This window comes from Artibeus jamaicensis, unplaced genomic scaffold, assembly GCF_021234435.1.
Source record: "Artibeus jamaicensis isolate MK-2021 breed Jamaican fruit bat unplaced genomic scaffold, CSHL_Jam_final scaffold_286, whole genome shotgun sequence".
Classification (NCBI taxonomy): Eukaryota; Metazoa; Chordata; class Mammalia; order Chiroptera; family Phyllostomidae; genus Artibeus; species Artibeus jamaicensis.
Genome location: NW_026522034.1, coordinates 4455818 through 4475817, shown reverse-complemented (window position 1 = coordinate 4475817; position 20000 = coordinate 4455818). Strand labels below are relative to the sequence as shown.

General features: G+C 38.6%; 1 protein-coding gene across 2 annotated transcripts in view; it reads left to right on the top strand.

The window, feature by feature from the left end:
- The first annotated feature begins 70 nt into the window (after positions 1–70).
- Positions 71–20000, top strand: part of REC114 (REC114 meiotic recombination protein) — an 83306-nt gene continuing 63376 nt past the window's right edge. For both annotated transcript variants that reach the window (XM_037134517.2, XM_053656812.1), the window contains exons 1-2: positions 71–229; positions 17040–17129. In XM_037134517.2, coding sequence (XP_036990412.2) covers positions 71–229; positions 17040–17129 — 249 coding nt within the window. The remainder of the gene's footprint in view (positions 230–17039; positions 17130–20000) is intronic.

Below are 20000 nucleotides of genomic sequence, written 5' to 3'. Positions count from 1 at the left end.
CCGCGCTTCCTGATTGATCAGCTGCGTGATTGGCAGGCCCCTGCCCGCTGTTGGTGCCAGGAGGCCGGACATGGCGGAGGCGGGAAAGAAGCCGGCGTGCCTCGGGCTTCCCGGTGAAGACGCAGCACAGTGGCCACTGCAGCGGTACGGCCGTTTCGTACTCTTGGGTGCCGGAGAGTCGCCTGGGCCTGGGCTGGACTCTGGGATGGCCTCTTCCCCTACATGGAAGGTGAGGCCCGAGGGCAGGAAATGCCGCGAGGCCCTCGCCTCGGCGGGGAGGGAGGGAAGACTGCGGCCTGGTGCCCTACGGGTGGCTGGTCCCCGAACGGCACGCGGACAGGAGGAGGGGACGCCTAGGGACGGCAGGAATGGTTAGCAGATAGCTAACAAACAAAATAGATAGTATTGTGAGACAAGTTTGGAACCCATCACGTTCTCAAATAACATTCATATATTCAATGGATATTTGGGGGCATCAGTTCTGTGTTAGATATTATTTAAGAGGTTGGGGTTTCATCAGTGGACAAATTATAAATGATCTCTACGCTCATTTATGTTTTTAGTCAAGTGGAGAATTAGTACTTGTCCATTAACTATGGTTATGTAAACCAGTTCCACATCTCCCGTGTGGAAGGGAGGGTTGAATAGTCTATAGTCACGTTACCAGCAGCCAAGCACTCACACAGGACTCAGTTTGAATCCTAGCTTTGCCACTGAATATCTGTGACCTTATTGAAATTATTTATCATCTCTGTACCTTAATTACTTTATCTTAGAGATTATAATCTTATCTCTAAGATAGTGCCTACTTAGGTACTCTAAGTAGTACCTACTTCATCAGATTGTTGGGAGTATTGAGGAGTATTAAGTATGTTAATATACGAATCACCTAAAACAGTGCCTCATATAAAGTTATATATATAAGGGTTTGCTGTTATTATCTTTTGCCCTGGTGTTATCTTTTAACATTAAAAGATAACAACATTATCTGTTGCTAGGCATTCAGTTTCTTTTGGTCTAGTTCAACTATTGCATGTGGACCCTGCGGCTTTGGATTATGCATGTGCGAGTTTACAGTGGTATAATTTGGGCAGCAATGGGTAGAAAAGTAAAACAATTATTCCACGAAGAGGACACAACATGTGCAAGACCCTGAACCTGGAGAAACCTCAGCACATGTAGTGAATGTGCAGAGAAAAAGAGCAGAGCTGGTGCTTATGAAGAACTTGGGAAATGAGAGCATGAGATGAGGTTGTCTGGAGAGGTAGGCAGGTGCCTTATGAACATTATCCTAAAACCAATAGGAAGCCACTGAAGGGTTTTAAGTAGGAGCATTTTTCATCTTCGAAAGATCATTCTGGCTGCAGTGTGGAGACTAAATTGGACGGGAATATGAGTAAATTCAGGAAGATCACTTAGAATGCTATTGCAGTGTGGTACGTAAGGGGCAATAATGGCAGACTGGAAGGAGGAGGTGAGAGGGGAGGATAGCCGTAGAGGTGGGAAACTGAGTATATTAAAGCTGTCTTTTGGAGACTCAGAGGATGGGACTTGGAGATGGATTGGCTTCTAGTGGTAAGAGTAAAGGATTTCTGAGTTTTTAGCAGGAGCAACTAAGTAGATGTTTCAGGATGAGAAACATTGGAGGGCAAACAATCAGGGAATAACCTAAGACTTCAGTTTTGCATGTATGGAGTTTAAATGTGTTTATGAAGCATCCAGGTGGAGATATTGAATAGGTAGTTGGGTGTACTGGTCTAGACTCAGTAGGAAGTCTGGTCTGGAGACGTAAATGTATTGTTGACATGAAAGTGTGTCATCAGCATGAGATTGTCTAAGATTCCAAGACCAAGCCCCAAGGACACATTTGTAGGTTAGGTGGGGGGGGGGGGGAAGAGTCCCTAAAGAATGATGAAGGATAGAGTTGGGAGGCACCTAGGAGAGTGCAGGTCCATCAAAGCTATAGAAAGTTATTTCAAGAGGGAGAGAACAATTAACATTGTTGAGTGATGCTGCAAAGTAAGGGAAAATGATAGCTATGGCTTGTTTATTGGATTTTGCAACATAAAGGTCCTTATGGTCTTTACCAAGAGAGATTTAATAGAGTGAACAGAGTGGAAGCCGGATAAGGGTGGGCTGAAGAGTGACTGTTAGGTGAGGCAGTGGAGCCAATGTGCAGTTCTGAGAGACCTTGGTGTGAATGTGAGGAGAGAAGGCTTAATGAATTGTTCACCAAATTCCAGAATATTAGAGCTGGAGGCACTACTTAAAGCTTAAAAATCAATATGTCTAGGACCATAAAAAGGGTGTTAAATACCTAGACGTTACTCTTGTGGAATGCTGTATCTTGAGAAATTATATAAGATGTAAAGACAAAATGAAGTGAATAAAAAGTTAAATTTAAGGATAACTGACCTATAATAGGATCTTTTTAAAAAGATTTTATTTATTTATTTTTAGAGAGAGGGGGAGGGACAAAAAAGGGAAGGTAGGGAGAGGGGGAAAGAAACATCAATGTGTGCTTGCCTCTTGAGTGCCCCCTACTGGGGACCTGGCTCACAACCCAGGCATATACCCTGACTGGGAATCAAACTGGCAACCCTTTGGTTCACAGGCTGGCACTCAGTCCACTGAGCCACACAAACCAGGGCTATAATAGGGTCTTATTTTTTTTAAAAAACTGGGGATGTTTGAGAACATATTTAATTTTTGAGACATTGATGTTTCTTTCCCCCTCTCCCTACCTTCCCTTTTTTGTCCCTCCCCCCTCTCTAAAAATAAATAAGTAAAATCTTTTTAAAAAGATCCTGTTATAGATCAGTTATCCTTAAATTTAACTTTTTATTCACTTCATTTTGTCTTTACATCTTATATAATTTCTCAGGATACAGCATTCCACAAGAGTAACGTCTAGGTATTTAACACCCTTTTTATGGTCCTAGACATATTGATTTTTAAGCTTTAAGTGTGATTCCTTGATAACCTTCTCTTAAAACCCTCTACTAAACCTATTCTCCTAAGGGTTGGTGCATTGGCTCAAATGTAGCCAGTAACTCTTAGATTCTTGTCCTGCAACCCAGAGGCCATGGGCATTTGACCATTCGAAGGAGTTGTTATTACATTTTCTCCTACTTTATGTAAAGCTCTTCATAATTGCTTATACAGAACAGCAATTTTCAACGGTTTTCAAATATTTGGCAAAAAGCCACAGCTACAACAAAAAGAGATGAGGTTGGCTTTTGCAGTGCTTTAGAAAAGTGAACATTTGTACCTTCCTTTGACTCTGTGCAGAACTATTTTAACTGCTGTGATCAGTTTCAGCTTAGGTTCTGTCATTTAAAAATAAAAGGAGGAGGAGTAGGAAATCAGAATTGTTCTATTTTATGTACACTGTGACTATGGTGCAATAGTAATAATAAAAGGTGAGCCAACTAAAGTATTGCAGTAGGTCCCATGTGAACTTCTTATTTAAAAAAATGTGCCACCCTCAGTAAAAAATACGTTAGGCGATGCATAAAAATATATATTTTTGGAGGACAGAGTCATTCTGGTCTTTTTTTCCTTTAGGGAACTAGCAAGTTCAACTTTGGTTAGACCTATTTTGAGTTTTTTTTCATTTTTTTCCTGAAATTATGTGGAAAATCTGATCTCCTAGTATTTTAGTTGCCTAATTACAGACTTTCATCATAATGGTTGTATGCTAAGGCAAAGATGTTGACTTGAGAAAAAATTAATAGTACAACAAAAATTCTAAGACTTGAAGTCTGATTTGAGAGATAAGTGAAGTGTCAGACATAAATATTCTATGTAGAATATCTAACATATATGTATATTGATTTGATTTATGTGACTGAATTGAATAATTCTTATTAAAAATTACTATCTGGAGATAAATTAACCACAACGTGGAAGCAAATAAACTTTTTGCAACACTATAAAAAAATCAACAGCTTAGAACTATGCTACTCAGACTTCAATGTGTATAGAAATCACATGGGAAATTGTTTTATATGCAAATTCTGACTCAGTAGGATTGGTATGGGGAATAAAATTCTGTAGTACTAACAAGCTTCCAGGGGATGCTGATGCTGTTGGTCCTGGGACCACACTTTGAGAGGCAAAAGTTTAGAAGTCCTAGAATGAAATGGGCAGATATGTAGTAAGATTAATAAAATTACTAAAATGAATGAGATAAGGCAATCAGCTTCATAATGAACATGCAAACATTTTATTGATAAGATTTGTATTTAAGCCATCTGTCATTTAAATGGAATGAGCAAATGAAATACAAACTTGAACTTGATTTTGACTCTTTACATCTGTTAGCCTAGCCCTTCTAAAAAAAGATTACCACCGCAACAGATTGGTTCATTTTATGTATTTTAGGTCTGAATATAATTCATCCTACTAATTTGAGAATAATTTTGAAAGGTGATATTAATTGCGGGTTTTTTTCAAACTTCAGTTTCACCACGTTTTCCAGATGCCAGGGATTTCTTAGGCATTCCCTAATTGGTTGAACCTGACAACTTACGTTTTCCTTTCAAAGGGAAAAAAGTCATCCTTTAATTTTTATAAGAGGAACTTAAAATAATTGGCCAACTTAGAAATTAAGAAGTAGAATATCAAGTTTGTATTTGAAATTAACTTTTAAGTGTGAATTCAACATAATATTTTGGGTCCTCTTAACTATCCTTTTGTTCTTTGTATTCCTAGTGCTTATATATTTCCTAGCATATGATAAGGTGCTCAGTAAATGATTGACTGAAAGGTAACTTCTCTGAACTTTTCTGATGGTAATGCAATAATTATGACATGATAGCTACTATTTATTAAGTATTTACTTCGGCATATTTCTAACACTGGCCCTATGAAGCAAATATCTTTATACCCATTTTATAGTAAGTGAAGTAAAACACAGAGAAGATTAGTGGTTTACGCAAGAACACGGAAAAAATAAGAAGAAAGAATTCAGACCCTGTTTTTCCTATTTCCAAAGATTGTGTTCTTAATCATTGTGTTGTCTTAGGAGTGTTAGTATGACTCTTTTTTTGATATTTTGTCAAAATATTTATTGAGAACACACTTTAAAAGTAGCATTATGAGCCTGGCTGATGTGGCTCAGTTGGTTGGAGTGTCATCCTGTACTCCAAAAGGTTGTGGGTTCAATTCCTGGTCAGGGCACATACCTAGGTAGCCAGTTTGGTCTCTAGTTGGGGCACATAGGGGAGGCAACCAGTCAATGTTTCTCTCACATCGATGTCTATCTTTCCCTCCCTCCCTCCCTTCCTCTCCTCCTCCCTCTCTGCCTTTTTCTGGAACCAATAAAAACATAAATAAAATTTAAAAATAACATTATGAAAATTTTTTGAGATATTGACTATCACCATAATTTTCCATGTATTAAAAGCTATCAGAATAAAAAAGTTAATAGTCCAATATTTACTAAGAATTATTTATATATTTTTTAAAAATTTATTGTTCATACTATTATGGATGTCCCCCATTTTTGCCCCCTTTGCCCACATCCACTCCCCCTCCCCTGGCCTTTCCCACACTGTTGTCTGTGTCCATGGGCTATGCATATATGTTCTTTAGCTAATCCATTCACCTTTTATCTAGTCCCCCCATCTCCCTCCCATCTGACATTTATCAGTCTATTCCATGTATCCATGCTTCTGGTTTTATTTTGTTCATTAGATTCATCACACTAGTGAGATCATATGGTATTTGTCTTTCTCTGACTGGCTTATTTTGTTTAGCATAATAATCTCCAGGTCCATCCATGCTGTCACAAAGGATAAGAGTCATATTTTTACAGCAGCATAGTATTCCATTGTGTAAAGGTACTATAGCATTTTTTCATATGTGTATTGGCCGTCTGTATGTCTTCTTTGGAAAAGTGTCTATTCATGTCCTGTACCTTGTTTTTAATGGGATTGTTTGTCTTCCTGATATTGAGTTGTATAAAATCTTTATATATTTTGAAGATTAATCCCTTATCAGATGTATCGTTGGTGAATGTGTCCTCCCATATAGTGGGTTTCCTTTTCATTTTGTTGATGGTTTCTTTTTCTGTGCACAGGCTTTCCGGTTTGATGTAGTACCATTTATTTATTGTTTCCTGTGTTTCCCTTGTACTAGGAGATATATCAGCAAAAATATTGCTTTGAGAGAGGTCTGAGATTTTGCTGCCTGTGTTTTCTTCTAAAATTTGTATGTTTTGCTACTTACATTTAAGTCTTTTATCCATTTTGAGTTTATACTTGTGTATGGTGTAAGTTGGTGTCTAGTTTCATTTTGTTGCACATACCTGTTCAATTCTCCCAACACCATTTATTGAAGAGATTGTCTTTACTCCATGGTATGGTCTTGCATCCTCTGTGAAATATTAATTGATTTTGTAGGCATGGGATGATTTCTGGGCTCTCTTTTCTGCTCCATTGATTTATATGCCTATTCTTGTGCCAGTACCAGACTGTTTTGATTACAGTGGCCTTGTAGTATAGCTTGATAGCAGGTATTGTGATCTCTCCAACTTTGTTCTTCTTTCTCAAGATTGCTGAGGCTGTTCAGGGTCTTTTTTGGTTCTATGTAAATGTTTGGAATATTGGTTCTAGATCTGTGAAATATGACATTGTATTTTAATAGGAATTACATGGAATCTACAAATTGTTTTAGATACTGTGGAAGTTTTAATGATGTTAATTCTTCCAATCCATGAACACAGTATATGCTTCCATTTGTTCATATCTTCCTCTATTTCTTTCTTCAGAGTCCTGTGGTTTCCTGAGTACATATCTTTACTTCCTTAGTTAAGTTTATTCCTAAGTACCTTATTTTTTCTGTTGCAATAGTAAGTGGGATTGTTTTTTAGTTTCTCTTTCTGAGAGTTCATTATTGGTGTATAAAAATGCCACCTATTTCTGGACATTAATTTTGTATCCTGCTACTTTTCTGAATTCATTTATTCTAGTAGTTTTTTGGTGGCCTTTAGGGTTTTCTGTGTACAATACAGTATCATGTCATCTGCACATAATGATAGTTTACTTCTTCCTTTCCAATTTGGATGTGTTGTATTTCTTGCCTGATCATTGCTGGCTAGGACTTCAGTACTGTGTTGAATAAGAGTAGTAAAAGCGGACATCCTCATCTTGTTCCTGATTTTAAGGGAAATGCTTTTAGGTTTTGCCCATTGAGCATGATGTTTGCTGTAGGTTTTTCATATATGGCCTTTATTATGTTAAGGTACAATTTCTCTATTCCAACTTTTCTGAGAGCTTTATCATAAATGGGTGCTAATTTTATCAAATTATTTTTCTGCTTCTATTGATATGATCATGTGATTTTTATCTTTTATTTTGTGTGGTGTATCACATTTACTGATTTGAGCATATTGTACCAACCTTGTCTCCCTGGAATAAATCCCACTTGGTCATGGTGTTTAAGCTTTTTAGTGTATTGTTGGATCTGGTTTGCTAATATTTTGTTGAGGATTTTAGCATCTATGTTCATCAGAGATATTGGTCTATAATATTCTTTCTTCGTAGTTTCTTTATCTGGTTTTAGAATTAGGAAAATGCTGGCCTCATAAAAAGAGCTTTAAAGTCTTCCCTCCTCTTGAATTTTATGGAATAGTTTGAGAAGGGGAAGTGATCATTCTTCTTTGAATGTTTGGTAAGATTTGCCTGTGAAGCCACTCTGTACAGGACTTTTTGCTGGGAGTTTTTTGATTACTGCCTCAATATCATTTGTTGTTATCAGTCTATTTAGGTTTTCTGCTTCTTTTTGACTCAGTTTTTGTAGATTGTATGTTTATAGGAATTTATCCATTTCTCCTAGGTTGTCCAATTTGTTGGCATACAGTTGTTCAGAGTATTTTCTTAAAATCCTTTGTATTTCTTTGGTTTCAGTTGTTAATCTCCTCTTTCATTTCTGATTTGATTTGGGTCTTCTCTTTTTCTCTTGATGAGTCTGGTTAAAAGTTTGTCAAACTCGTTTGTCTTTTCAAAGAACCACCTCTTGGTGATTGATATTTTGTTTTGTTCTTTTAGATTCATATTTATTTCTGCTCTGAGCTTTATTAAGCAAATATTATTATATTCATTTTATAGTTAAGTGAGCTAAAACACTGAGAGGTTCAGTGGCTTACCCAGGAACACAGAAATAATAAGTGAGAAAAAAGAATTCAGATTCTGTTTTCCTGTGTCCAAAGCTTATATTTTTACCCATTATGTTGTTTGTCTTAGAAATAATATTAATTATTTTTTGATAGTCAAAATATTTATTAAGAACACATTTTAAACAATAACATTATGAAAAAGAAATTTTGAGGTATTGACTATCACCATTATTTTTCATTCATTATAAACTATCAGAATATGAAATTTAATAGTTCAATCATTTGCTGATAATTATTTACTTATTATTAAATTTAAAAATTAAATGTAGTTGACATTTAATATTATATTAGTTTCAGGTATACAGCAAAGTGGTTAGACATTCATATAAATTACAAAGTGATGCTCCCAGTAAGTGTAGTTCCCACCTGACACTGTAGCAGTGTTCATATGTCACATGAGGAGTAGCAGTTCAGTTATGTGGGTGAGGAATTCTGAGGTTAACACACAGGGTAAAATATAAAAATAGCAGTATTTTTAAAGGATAATTTAAGATTCATTAAACCCCACAAAGTTATTATTTTAGATTTAAAAAAAGAAAAATATTTATGTTTTCTATTACAGTTGGCATTCAATATTATATTATTTCCCAGTGTACAGTATGGTAGTTAGATCTTTATGTAACTTGAGAAGTGACCTCCCTGATAATTCTATTACTCACCTGACACCATACATAGTTATTACAGTATTATTAACTATATTCCCTACGCTGTACTTGAAGTCCCTGTGACTGTTTTGTAACTGCCAACTTGTACTTCTTAGTCCCTTCCTGTTTTTCACTTATACCCCCAATGCCCTTTATTGTGGCAACCACCAGAATGTTCTCTGTATCTATGAGTTTGTTTCTGTTTGTCCATGTATTTTGTTGTTTAGATTTCACATAGAAGTGAAATCATATGCTTTATGTCTTTCTCTGTCTGACTTATTTCACTGAGCATAAAACCCTCTAGGCCAATTTATGCTGTTGCAAGTGGTAAGATTTCATTCTTTTTACAGCCACGTCATATTCCAGTATATAGTGTACTACTTCTTTATCCAGTTGTCTATTGATGGGCACTTAGGTTGCTTCCAAATCTTGGCTGTTGTATATGAAATGTCCTTTTTTTGTTGTTATAATAGACTTTGTTTTAAAGTTTATTTTATCTTATATAAGTATTGCTACTCAGCTTATTAAAATTTCCATTTGTGTGAAATATCTTTTTCATCCCTTTACTTTCAGTCTGTGTGTTTCTTTCAACCTGCAGTGAGTCTCTTGCAGGCAGCATTTGTAAGGGTCTTGTTTTCTTTTAGCTAGCCTATGTCTTCTGGAGTATTAACCCATTTACATTTAAAGTAATTTTTGATAGACATGTAGTATTATATTTTTAACTTCTTTCTTCTGAAAGAAGTCCTTTTTCCTTTGTGATAGTATGGATGGATCTGGAGAGCATTATGCTAAGTGAAATAAGCCAGGTGGTGAAAGACAAATACCATATGATCTCACCTATAGGTGGAACTTAATCAACAAAACAAACAAGCAAGCAAAATATAACCAGAGACACTGAAATAAAGAACAAACTGACCGTAACCAGAGGGAAGGGGAAAGAGGGATTTAGGAAGGGAAAAGGGAAAGGATCATCAAAAAACATGTTGAAAGGACACACAGACAAAGCCAAAGGTGAGTAGAATTGAGGGTTTGGTGGGAGGAGTGGTGGGGAGAAATGAAGAAAACTTTTTTTTAATTGTACTTGAAGAACAATTAAAAAAAAGATTTCTTGTAATACTGATTTGGTGGTGATGAACTCCTTTACCTTTTTCTTACCTGGGAAGCTCCTTATCTGTCCTTTAATTATATATGATAGCTTTGTTGGGTAGAGTAATCCTGGTTGGTGGGATTCTTGCTTTTCATCATTTTGAATATTTTGTGCCAATTCCTTTCAGCCTGCAAAATTTCTTCTGAGAAATCAGCTGACAGTCTTATTGGAGCTCCTCTGGAGGAAACTAACTGCTTTTCTCTTGCTGCTTTTAAGATTCTGTCTTTGTCTTTAACTGTAGGCATTTTAATTATGATGTGTTGATGTGGGCTTTTTTGGGTTCATCTTGTTTGGGCTCTCTGTCCTTCCTGAATTTGTGTGTCTATTTCCTATACCAGGTTAAGGAAGTTTTCATCGTTATATTTTCAAATAGGTTTTTAATCCCTTGCTCTCTCTCTTTCCCTGCTGGCACCCTTATAATGCAAATGTTATTACTTTTTTAAAAAGTCCTCACCCAAGAATATGTTTATTGATATTAGAGAGAGAGCAAGGCAGAGAAAGAGAGGATGAAACATTGACATGAGAGAATAACATCAGTCTGTTGCTTCCCATATGCCTCCTAACCAGTAATTGAACCCACAGCCTAGGTACGTACCCTGACTGGGAATCAAACCAGAAACCCTTTGGCATACAGGATGATGTTCCAACCAAATGAGCCACCCAGCCAGGATACAAATATTGTTTCTCTTGATATTGTCCCACAGACCCCTCAAACTATCCTTATTTTTTATAATTTTTCTTTTTGTTGTTCTGATTGGGTGTTTTCTCTACCTTGTCTTCCAAATCACTGATTTGATTCTCTGCCTCATCTAATCTGCTGTTTATTCCATCTAATGTATTCTTCAGTTCAGTTATTGTATTCTTATTTTTTTAAAATATATTTTATTGCCCTGGCTGTTGTAGCTCAATGGATTGAGCACAGACCTGTGAACCAGAAAATTGTGGTTCGATTCCCAGTCAGGGCACATACCTGGGTTGCAGGCCGGTTCCCTGCAGGCCAATTCCCAGCAGGAGACGCATAAAAAAAGGCAACCATACATTGATGTTTCTCTTCCTCTCTCTCCTTCCCTTCCCCTCTAAAGATAAATAAATAAAATCTTAAAAAAATATATATATATATTTTATTGATTATGCCATTACAGTTGTTCTATTCGCCCCCTTCATTCCCTTCTACCCTGCACCCCCTCCTCCACCACTCCCCCCTTTAGTTTATGACCATGTGTCTCAAGTTCTTTAGATTCTATATTTCCCCTACTATTCTTGCCCCCCATCTATTTTATACCTACCATCTATGCTACTTATTCTCTGTACCTTCTCCCCCCTTCTCCTTCTCCCACTCCCCTGTTGCTAACCCTCCATGTGATCTTCATTTCTATGGTTTGCTCCTGATCTAGCTGTCCTCTTAGTTTGCTTTTGTTTTAGGTGTGGTTGTTAATAACTGTGAGTTTGCTGTCCTTTCACTGTTCATCTTTTTTATCCTTTTTTCTTAAATAAGTCCCTTTAACATTTCATATAATAAGGGCTTGGTGATGAGGAACTCCTTGAATTTGATCTCATCTGAGAAGCACTTTATCTGCCCTTCCAGTCTAAATGAAAGCTTTGCTGGATAGAGCAATCTTGGATGTAGGTCCTTGTCTGTTCATGACTTGGAATACTTCTTTCCAGCCTCTTCTTGCCTGTAATGACTCTTTTGAGAAATCAGCTGACAGTCTGATGGGAACTCCTTTGTTGGTGACTGTCCCCTTATCTCTTGCTGCTTCTAGAATTCTCTTCTTCATTTTAATCTTGGGTAATGTAATGATGATGTGCCTTGGTGTGTTCCTTCTTGGGTCCAACTTCTTTGGGACTCTCGGAGCTTCCTGGATTTCTTGGAAGTCTATTTCCTTTGCCAGATTGGGGAAGTTCTCCTTTATTGTTTGTTCAAATAAGTTTTCCACTGGTTGCTGTTCCTCTTCCCCTTCTTGTACCCCTATAATTCAAATGTTGGAATGTTTAAAGATGTCCTGGAGGTTCCTAAGCCTCTCCTCATTTTTTTGAATTCTTGTTTCTTCATCCTTTTCTGTTTGGTCCTTTTTTTCTTCCTTCTGGCCCACTCCTTTGATTTGAGTCCCAGTTTCCTTTCCATTACTATTGGTTTCCTGTGCATTTCCCTTCATTTCAATTAGTTTAGCCTTCATATGTTCCTCTAATTTGTGACTAAAATCAACCAGTTCTGTGAGCATCCTGATAACCAGTGTTTTGAACTGTGCATCTGAAAGTTTGGCTGTTCCTTCGTCATTTAGGTTTATCAGCTCTGGGCCTCTGAGTTGTTCTTGAGCCATGTTTTTATCTGTTTGTGCCTGTTATGTATGAGGAATGGAGCCTTAGGTGTTCACCAGGGCAGGGCTACCCAGGTTGTTGGTTTGTGATGCTGTATGTGGGGGCGGGGTCAGAGAGGGGCAATAGCGGTCCCCTCTGCCACTTCTCGCTACTGGGGCCTGCATGGTCCATCTCACTGCTTGCTCCTTCACAGGCTTATCTGTGTGCAAATGTGTGACCGCGGTCAGCCCTCAGTGGGTCCGCCCATTGCTACTCCACACCTGGGATCCTTCCACGGCTGCCGGCGCACCTGGGTCGTGTGCCCAGGTCGGTCAGGTGGGTCTTTCCTGCCCGACCCTGCTCTGCTGTTGGCTCTGCCCCTCTCACTGGTTTGGCTGAAGGGCTTGTTGTTGTCAGACTTCCATATAGTTCGATTTTCTGTGGTTTGGCTGCATTTTTGTTGCTAAAACTTGGTTGTTTTTAAACTTGATTGTGCGAGAAGGTAAAATGTTCCCACCTACACCTCCATCTTGGCGGAAGTCTTGTATTCTTATTTTTTTGTCATTAATTTTTAATGGTCACACTGTACTTCACCACTTAATCTTTCTATTAATGAAATCTCCCCTTATTTGTTCATTTTTCTTTTTCTTTTTTCTTTTTGTTCACATGCAGTTGTCTCCATTTTCCCCCCACCACTCCCCTACTCCACCCCAGCCATCCCCACTTTCCGCTCTTAATCCTACCCCCCTTTGGCTGTGTCCATGTGTCCTTTATAGATGTTCCTGAAAATCCACAAGCAAATTGGGTCCTTCTGGTGCTGGTTCCCAGGTGGGTGGGCTTGTGTACATTCTAGGACCCTGTGGGTCTCTCTAATGAAATCTCCTGTGAGGCTGGGAGTCTCTCCCAGCACCTTTTCAATTGGTGCTTTATTTCTCAGTGCTGGAGCCCTGGGTTGTGCGGTCTGTCTCACTGCTCGTTTTTGCCTAGTTTATCTGCATGCGAATGTGTGACCGTGGTCAGCCCCACGTTGCCTGTGCTCCCGGGTCTGGCAGCCACCACTTTTGCCTGCCATGATCCCTCTTTGCTGGCCACCGACTCCGCCCCTCTTACTGGTCTGGTTGAATGGTTGTCGAACTCCCATACAGTTCAATTTTCTGTCTGTTCTGGTTATGTTTTTGTTTCTAAATCTTTGTTTTCCTTAATTTTGGTTGTGCAAGGAGGCACACTATTTCCATCTACGCTTCCATCTTGGATGGAAGTCAGATGGTTGTGTCTTATCTTTTTATCCTCTCTGGCACTAGGATGGAAAGGTAAGCTACAACTAACTACATTAATATGCTGCCTACAAGAAATGCACTTTAAGTCATCTACCTTTAAGGTGATCATCAATGGAGTTGGATATGAGTCTGTAATCTTGCTTTCTGTTTTGTATTTGTCCCATCTGTTCTTTGTTCTCTTTGTGTTCTTATTCTGCCTTTTTGGGATTGAGTATTGTTTATAATCCTGTTTATCAATTACCCTTTATAAAAGATATAAGTCTGTCTGCCCAGACAGACTTTATATTAACAAAAGTGGTAAGATGGAGAAAAGTATCTATGAAGAAAAGCAAAGCTGGAGAAGGCAATAGGAGTGATCTGATTTGGGTAACTGGGGAAGTTGGTGGAAGTTTTCAGTAGGATGGTCAGGAAAGGTGTTACCTGAAAATAAGATGCTTAAAAAAATACCTGAAGAACACAGAGCAAGTCATGTGTATATAGAAGAGAATTTCAGATAGAAGAACAATGGTAAAAACCCTGAGGTTTATCACCATGAATGTCCCTAGTGAGTTTAAGAAGCAGCAAGGAGGGCAGTATGACTGAAGCAGAGAGGCAGTGGAGTGCTGGATTTTGGAACACTTTGCATGAGTCTCTGAATGAGATAAAACACTGCTGCAGGGCTGTGAGCTGGAAATGATATGATCTGACTTAGGTTTTAAAAGGATTACTCTGGCTACTGCATTGAAAATAAAATATGTTGGAGAGGGGAAGCCAGAACAGAAATGGGAATCCAGTTGGGAGGTTATTATAATAATTTAACTAGAGATGATGATAACTCAGACCAGACCTGTGAGAAGTGGTTAGATTCTGAATATTTTGAATATTGACATAAAGGATTTTCTGATGAATTGCATATGGGTATGAGAAAAGGAGAGGATTCAGGAATGATTCCACAGTTTTGGCCTAGGGAAATGGGAGGATAGAATTATGTTCTGAGATGTGGAAAACTGCGGGAGTCAAATACTTATTACAGCCTTGCATGTGTGGTAGGTGGGTGCCTTGTATTGGGAAAGGCAGTTGTGCATGCAGTCTTTTCAACCTCTCTGGGCTGTGTAAGAATGGGCCTTTAGCCTGGAATGCTTTCTTGTCAAGAGATAGAGTCCTTTGTTCTGCATGACCATCTTATATTCCTTTGTTCTTCATGACCACCATATAGCACTGGCCAACCACACTGCTCTATCTATCCCCTGAGGGGGGCAGGTCCTTCTCCTATAACACATGATGGGTAATGCAGGCCAAGTGCCCTGCATGGCTGCTGAGAGGGACCTCCTGGCTACTGGGGAACTGACATCACTACTGATGCTTACCTTGCTGTATCTTCTCCATGTGAGCCCAGTGTTCTTCCACCATTCCTTGACTATGTTGTTTTCCATGGTAACTCCAGTACCAGGATGCAGTGGGCAGAAATGTTTGGACTTCTACAACTGGAGATAGGAAACAGATGCCACTTGCCAGATACTTTGTAAATATTGAATGGATGAACAAACAAATAAATGAATGGTGTAGTTTCAACCTCAAGTTAGGGGCTGTTAATTTTGAGATGACTGTTACACTTTTAAGTGGAGATATTGAGTGGGCAATTAGATGGAAGAATTTGGAGGGTGGGGAGAAGTCTGCTGAGACTCTCCTGGAAGTACTTTTACATCACTTGAAAAAAATTATAAAATAATTAAGAAGACTTGACATCTCCATAATAAGTGTTTCCACTCCACAAGAGACATACATAAGAATATTCATAACAGTATTGTTAGTACTAGACCTAAACTGGAAAACAATATTCATCAACAAAAGAATGAAAAAAAAATTATAGGATAGTCATAAAATGGTATTCTACAGTAATGAAAGTGAGTGAACTCAGAGTACTTGCAACAGCATTGATGAAGTCAGACATAAATGAATTCTTTCTGTATGATTCCCTTCATGGAAATAAAACTAAACTATAGTGTTAGAAGTCAGGGTGTGAGGTTGTCCTAGGAGAAGTGGGAGCAGGTAGTGATTGGGGTACTTTCTGGAAGGCTGGTTATAATCTGATTTTTCACTTGAGTGGTGATTATGTGTTTGCTTTATTATCACTCATTGAGCTGTACTTTTAAGTGTTGGACATTTTCAGATATATGTGATAATTCTAAAAGAAAAGTTAAACTGCCATGTAAATATATTGCCTTCCAAAGAATTTGTTGATGAATATCAACAAATAGATTCCTAGATATCTATTTTTGTGGTTTTATGTGGTCATGAAACATGTAAGATAATCCATTTAAACTACAGTGTTGTACAAATAACTGAATTTCTGATCCTGGGGAAGAGGCAGAATAACAACCATGATAGGGAATAGTGCAGGGCTTAGTATAACCCACCCTCTGGACATCTAGAATGTTATTTGATTTTTAAGTTTGGAATTTAAAGCAAATTAGAGAAAACCGAGTTGGTCTTGAGATGAAATAGGACATTAAAACTCCAAACCCCACATGTGAAACTATAAGATAGAATATTATTTATCAATAGAATACAGTAACCTTATAAAAATGTGCTTCAGTTAATGTGTTAATTATTTTAAGCTTGAGCATTAAGGTGAGTCAATCACTTCTTATTATTTGTACAGTGATGTTTATTAATGATATTAAAGCCACCTATGCAGTGTAGTGTACTAAGGCCCAAACTCCTCTTATGTATCTGTCATCATGTCCTCCTTGACATTGTGATTTAATTGCCTCAACTCCACTACGACTATAGATCAAATCTAACAAGGTAAAATATAATGGGGACAAATGCAAGGTCTTACATTTAAGTTCACATGAAGGAAGTGGAAGTGTGATTTGCCAACATAGATGATGAAGTTTCAGAAGGTTTGATTGATCTAAGATCACTCTTGAATAGGACTGCTCCCTCAAAAGCTTAATGTGATTATTGGCTGTGTTATTGCAAGTGATGGGCGATAATTAGAACATACCAAGAGTGTTATGTTCAGTTTGGGGCACCATATTTTAAGAGTGACATTGAAAATTTAAAGCACATATAAAGGAAAGACCCTGGTTTTGAGGAGTTACGAAGTAGAGATTGTGTGGCTGAAGAAACGAGGGCCCTGAAGTCTCATAGCACCCCTGTATGGTGTTGTCCCCATTTTCCAGGTAGGAGATTGAAGCTAAAAGATAACTGATGATTTATTAAAACGTAACTGAAAAATGGTTGGTCCAGGCCCCTCATCTTTTGCTTCTCAATCTAGTATTCTTCTTATTTCAAAATATTAGTTTAAGTTACATTTTTAAGAAGCTTGGAGATTGGTCACTATATAAGGATAAACTTGAAACTCCGAGGGAATGATTCCAGGTTATAAAGGAGGAAAAGGAACACTCATGGTAGGGAGATCAAAGGTAGTCTGGTTATCAGTATTATAAGTTTATTCATATTACAGAAATGTGTTGTCTTAAACATATTTTTCTCTCTCTTTTAAGGTTTTTGACTCCAATGAAGAATCTGGGCATCTCATTCTCACCATAGTTATATCAGGACATTTCTTCATTTCCCAAGGACAAACACTTCTGGTAGGTTTTATGCATATAGTTTAATATTACAAATATTTTTTATCTTCATAGCTTTATGTTAATTTTATATCCTTGACTTTCTTCACTGTTATCCATCAGGTTCAACAGATAAGCATTTGTTGGAATGTTCTATAACAGTGGGAAATAAAAAACGTACTGAATGTTTTTTCTGCCCTAAAGGGGATTAGAGTTTTATTGGGAGTCAAAATGGATCAAAGGATTGAGATTAACCAGTATTATGGAGGAATCTTAATTGGGAGATTGGGTTGAAAACAGGTGAGATTTGTAGAGAAATGTGTGGAGGGTTTTCCAGATAGGGTAAAATATAGAGGTATAGATTGAAAGAAATATGTAAAAAAAAAAAACTTGACGCATGCTATTATTAATTGGCATATACCTCAATAAAACTCTAATTTTATAAACATGCATTCGTTCTCTATACACACATTGTGAGAAATTTTTGGAATGAAGAAATATATAAAGAACAAAATAAGAATTTGGTGTGGGGGGCGAGATGGTGGTAAAGTAGGAGGATTTGTCTCACACTGCCTCCCAGCACCAAACTGAAAATAAACACAAAGAGAGGAACACACACCCAAAATAAACAACTGAAGTTGATCTGAAGAGGAGACACTTAACTAAGGTTGGCCAGAAATTACCTTCAGACAGGAAGAAAGAGCACAGACGTAAAAGAGGCCAGCACCACTTTCGTGGGCAGTGGACCAAGGTTGTGTGGTTGGGCTGTGGGAGCTTCCCTGAGAAAAGTGAAGCCTGGACCCCAGACTGGGCCCCCAAGCACAGAGTGCCAGTGCTGGGATCACCTGCCCACACAGCATCCAGTGGTGAAAGTCTGTGGAGGTTTCGCTGGCCTCAGAGAGACAGCCCACTGGATAGAGGCAGAGTCCACTGGAGACAATGCCACTTTCTTTTTTTTTTCCTTTCTTTTGTTCTAAGTGGCCAACGTATAGGTTTCACATTGGCAGCCACTCATCTTGGGCTTTGGTGAAGGAAGGGCAGCAGGGTCTGAAGTTGTGTGAGGGAAGTCTGGAGTGGAAGGTTTAGGGGAGATGTGAGGGGAATGGCTACTGGGTTCCCGGTACTAGGACACACCTCCATATTGCAGCAGCCGTTTTTCTTTCGAAGAGCAAGCTCCTCCCAGGGAAAAAGCAATTACTCTACCCTATGGGAAACTGCTCACTTCATCCTCTGGAATCCTCGTAGGCTCATGCTGTGGAATCCCTCTTACCCCACCCTCTGAAATCCTGCTCACCCCACCCTGGATCCCATCCCTCCCTTTCCCTCCCCTCCTCTCCCCTAACGCTTAACCTGCATCTTATCTGCTGCAGAGGAGACAGCAACATAGGCAGACTGAGGTGTGTTAGAGACTGGTTTTAGAACAGGGCTGCTCCACACACTTACCCAGGAACCAGACTGGCACTTCTCCCTCATAGGAGAGCCTTGGAACACCCTCCCAGTTTCCAGTGGGCCCAGATTCTGGACTCTGGAGGCCCCACCTGCTTTCCTGCTTTCCTACCAGGAGCTTCACCCTGCTGGGTTCAGGGAAATAATCTGGGACAGACTCAGACATAAAGAGAGGGGACAGAAAACTTTACTTGAACAACAATTAAAATGTTTTAAAAAGCGTGGGGACAGGGAACATACCCATCATTCCCTGAGGTCTGAACAGCACTTGCCATGGGAAATCCAGGAGTCCCATCCTCCTGATTCTGCCAGAGGTCCTCTCAGAAACCGATGGATCAGTGACTAGGCTAAGACTAATGGCAGGACTACAGGCAGAGGTATGTGGAGGTGGATACTGCAATGCCTTCAATCATTGGTTGATCTGCCCCAGGCCCCTGTACTGATAAAAGGCTGGCCTTGCAGGGCAGCAGGGCTCATCCTGGATGCAGCCAGACCCTGAGGAAACAGCCACTCAATATCAGACATTGAGTTCAAAGTAATGGTTATGAGGATGCTCAAGGAACTTAGTAGGAACTGCATTAACATGAAAAATGACATACAAACCATGAATAAGAACCATTTGGAAATGAAGACTATGCTAGAAGGAATTAAAAGCAGCCTAGATGAAACAGAGCATCAAATCAGTGATTTGAAAGACAAGGTAGGAAAAATACCCAGTCAGAGCGACAAAAAGAAAAAAAGACTTAAAAAGAATGAGTATGGTGTAAGGGAATTTTAGGGTAATGTGATACTTAACAATATCCACATCATAGGAATACCAGAAGGAGAAGAAAGTGAGCAAAGAATAGAAAACCTGTTTGAAGAAATAATGACAGAAAACTTTCCTAACCTGGTGAAGGAAAAGGTCACACAAATTCAGGAAGCACAGAGTCCCAATCATGACGAACCCAAAGAGGTCTACATAAAAACACATCATAATTTAAATAGCAAAGTTTAAAGACAGAGACTCTTTTAAGATTTAGACAGCAAGAGAGAAACAGTCAGTTACCTACGAGGAGGCTCCAATAAGGCTATCAACTGATTTCTCAACAGAAACACTTCAGCCAGAAGGAACTGGCATGAAGTATTCTAAGAAATTAAAAACAAGGATCTGCAACCAAGAATACTCAATCCAGCAAAGTTATCATTTAAAATTGAAGGACAAATAAGGAGCTTCCTAGACAAAAAAAGGTAAAGGAATACATTGCCACCAGACCAGCATTGCAAGGGATGTTAAAGGGACTGTTTTAAGAAGATGAAGTAATAGAAGGGAACATAGATATAAAGGAATAAAATGGCTATGAACAAGCACCTATCAATAGTAACCTTGAATGTGAATGGATTAAATGCTCCAATCAAAAGACATAGGGTAGCTGAATGCATAAGAAAACATGACCCATAGATATGCTG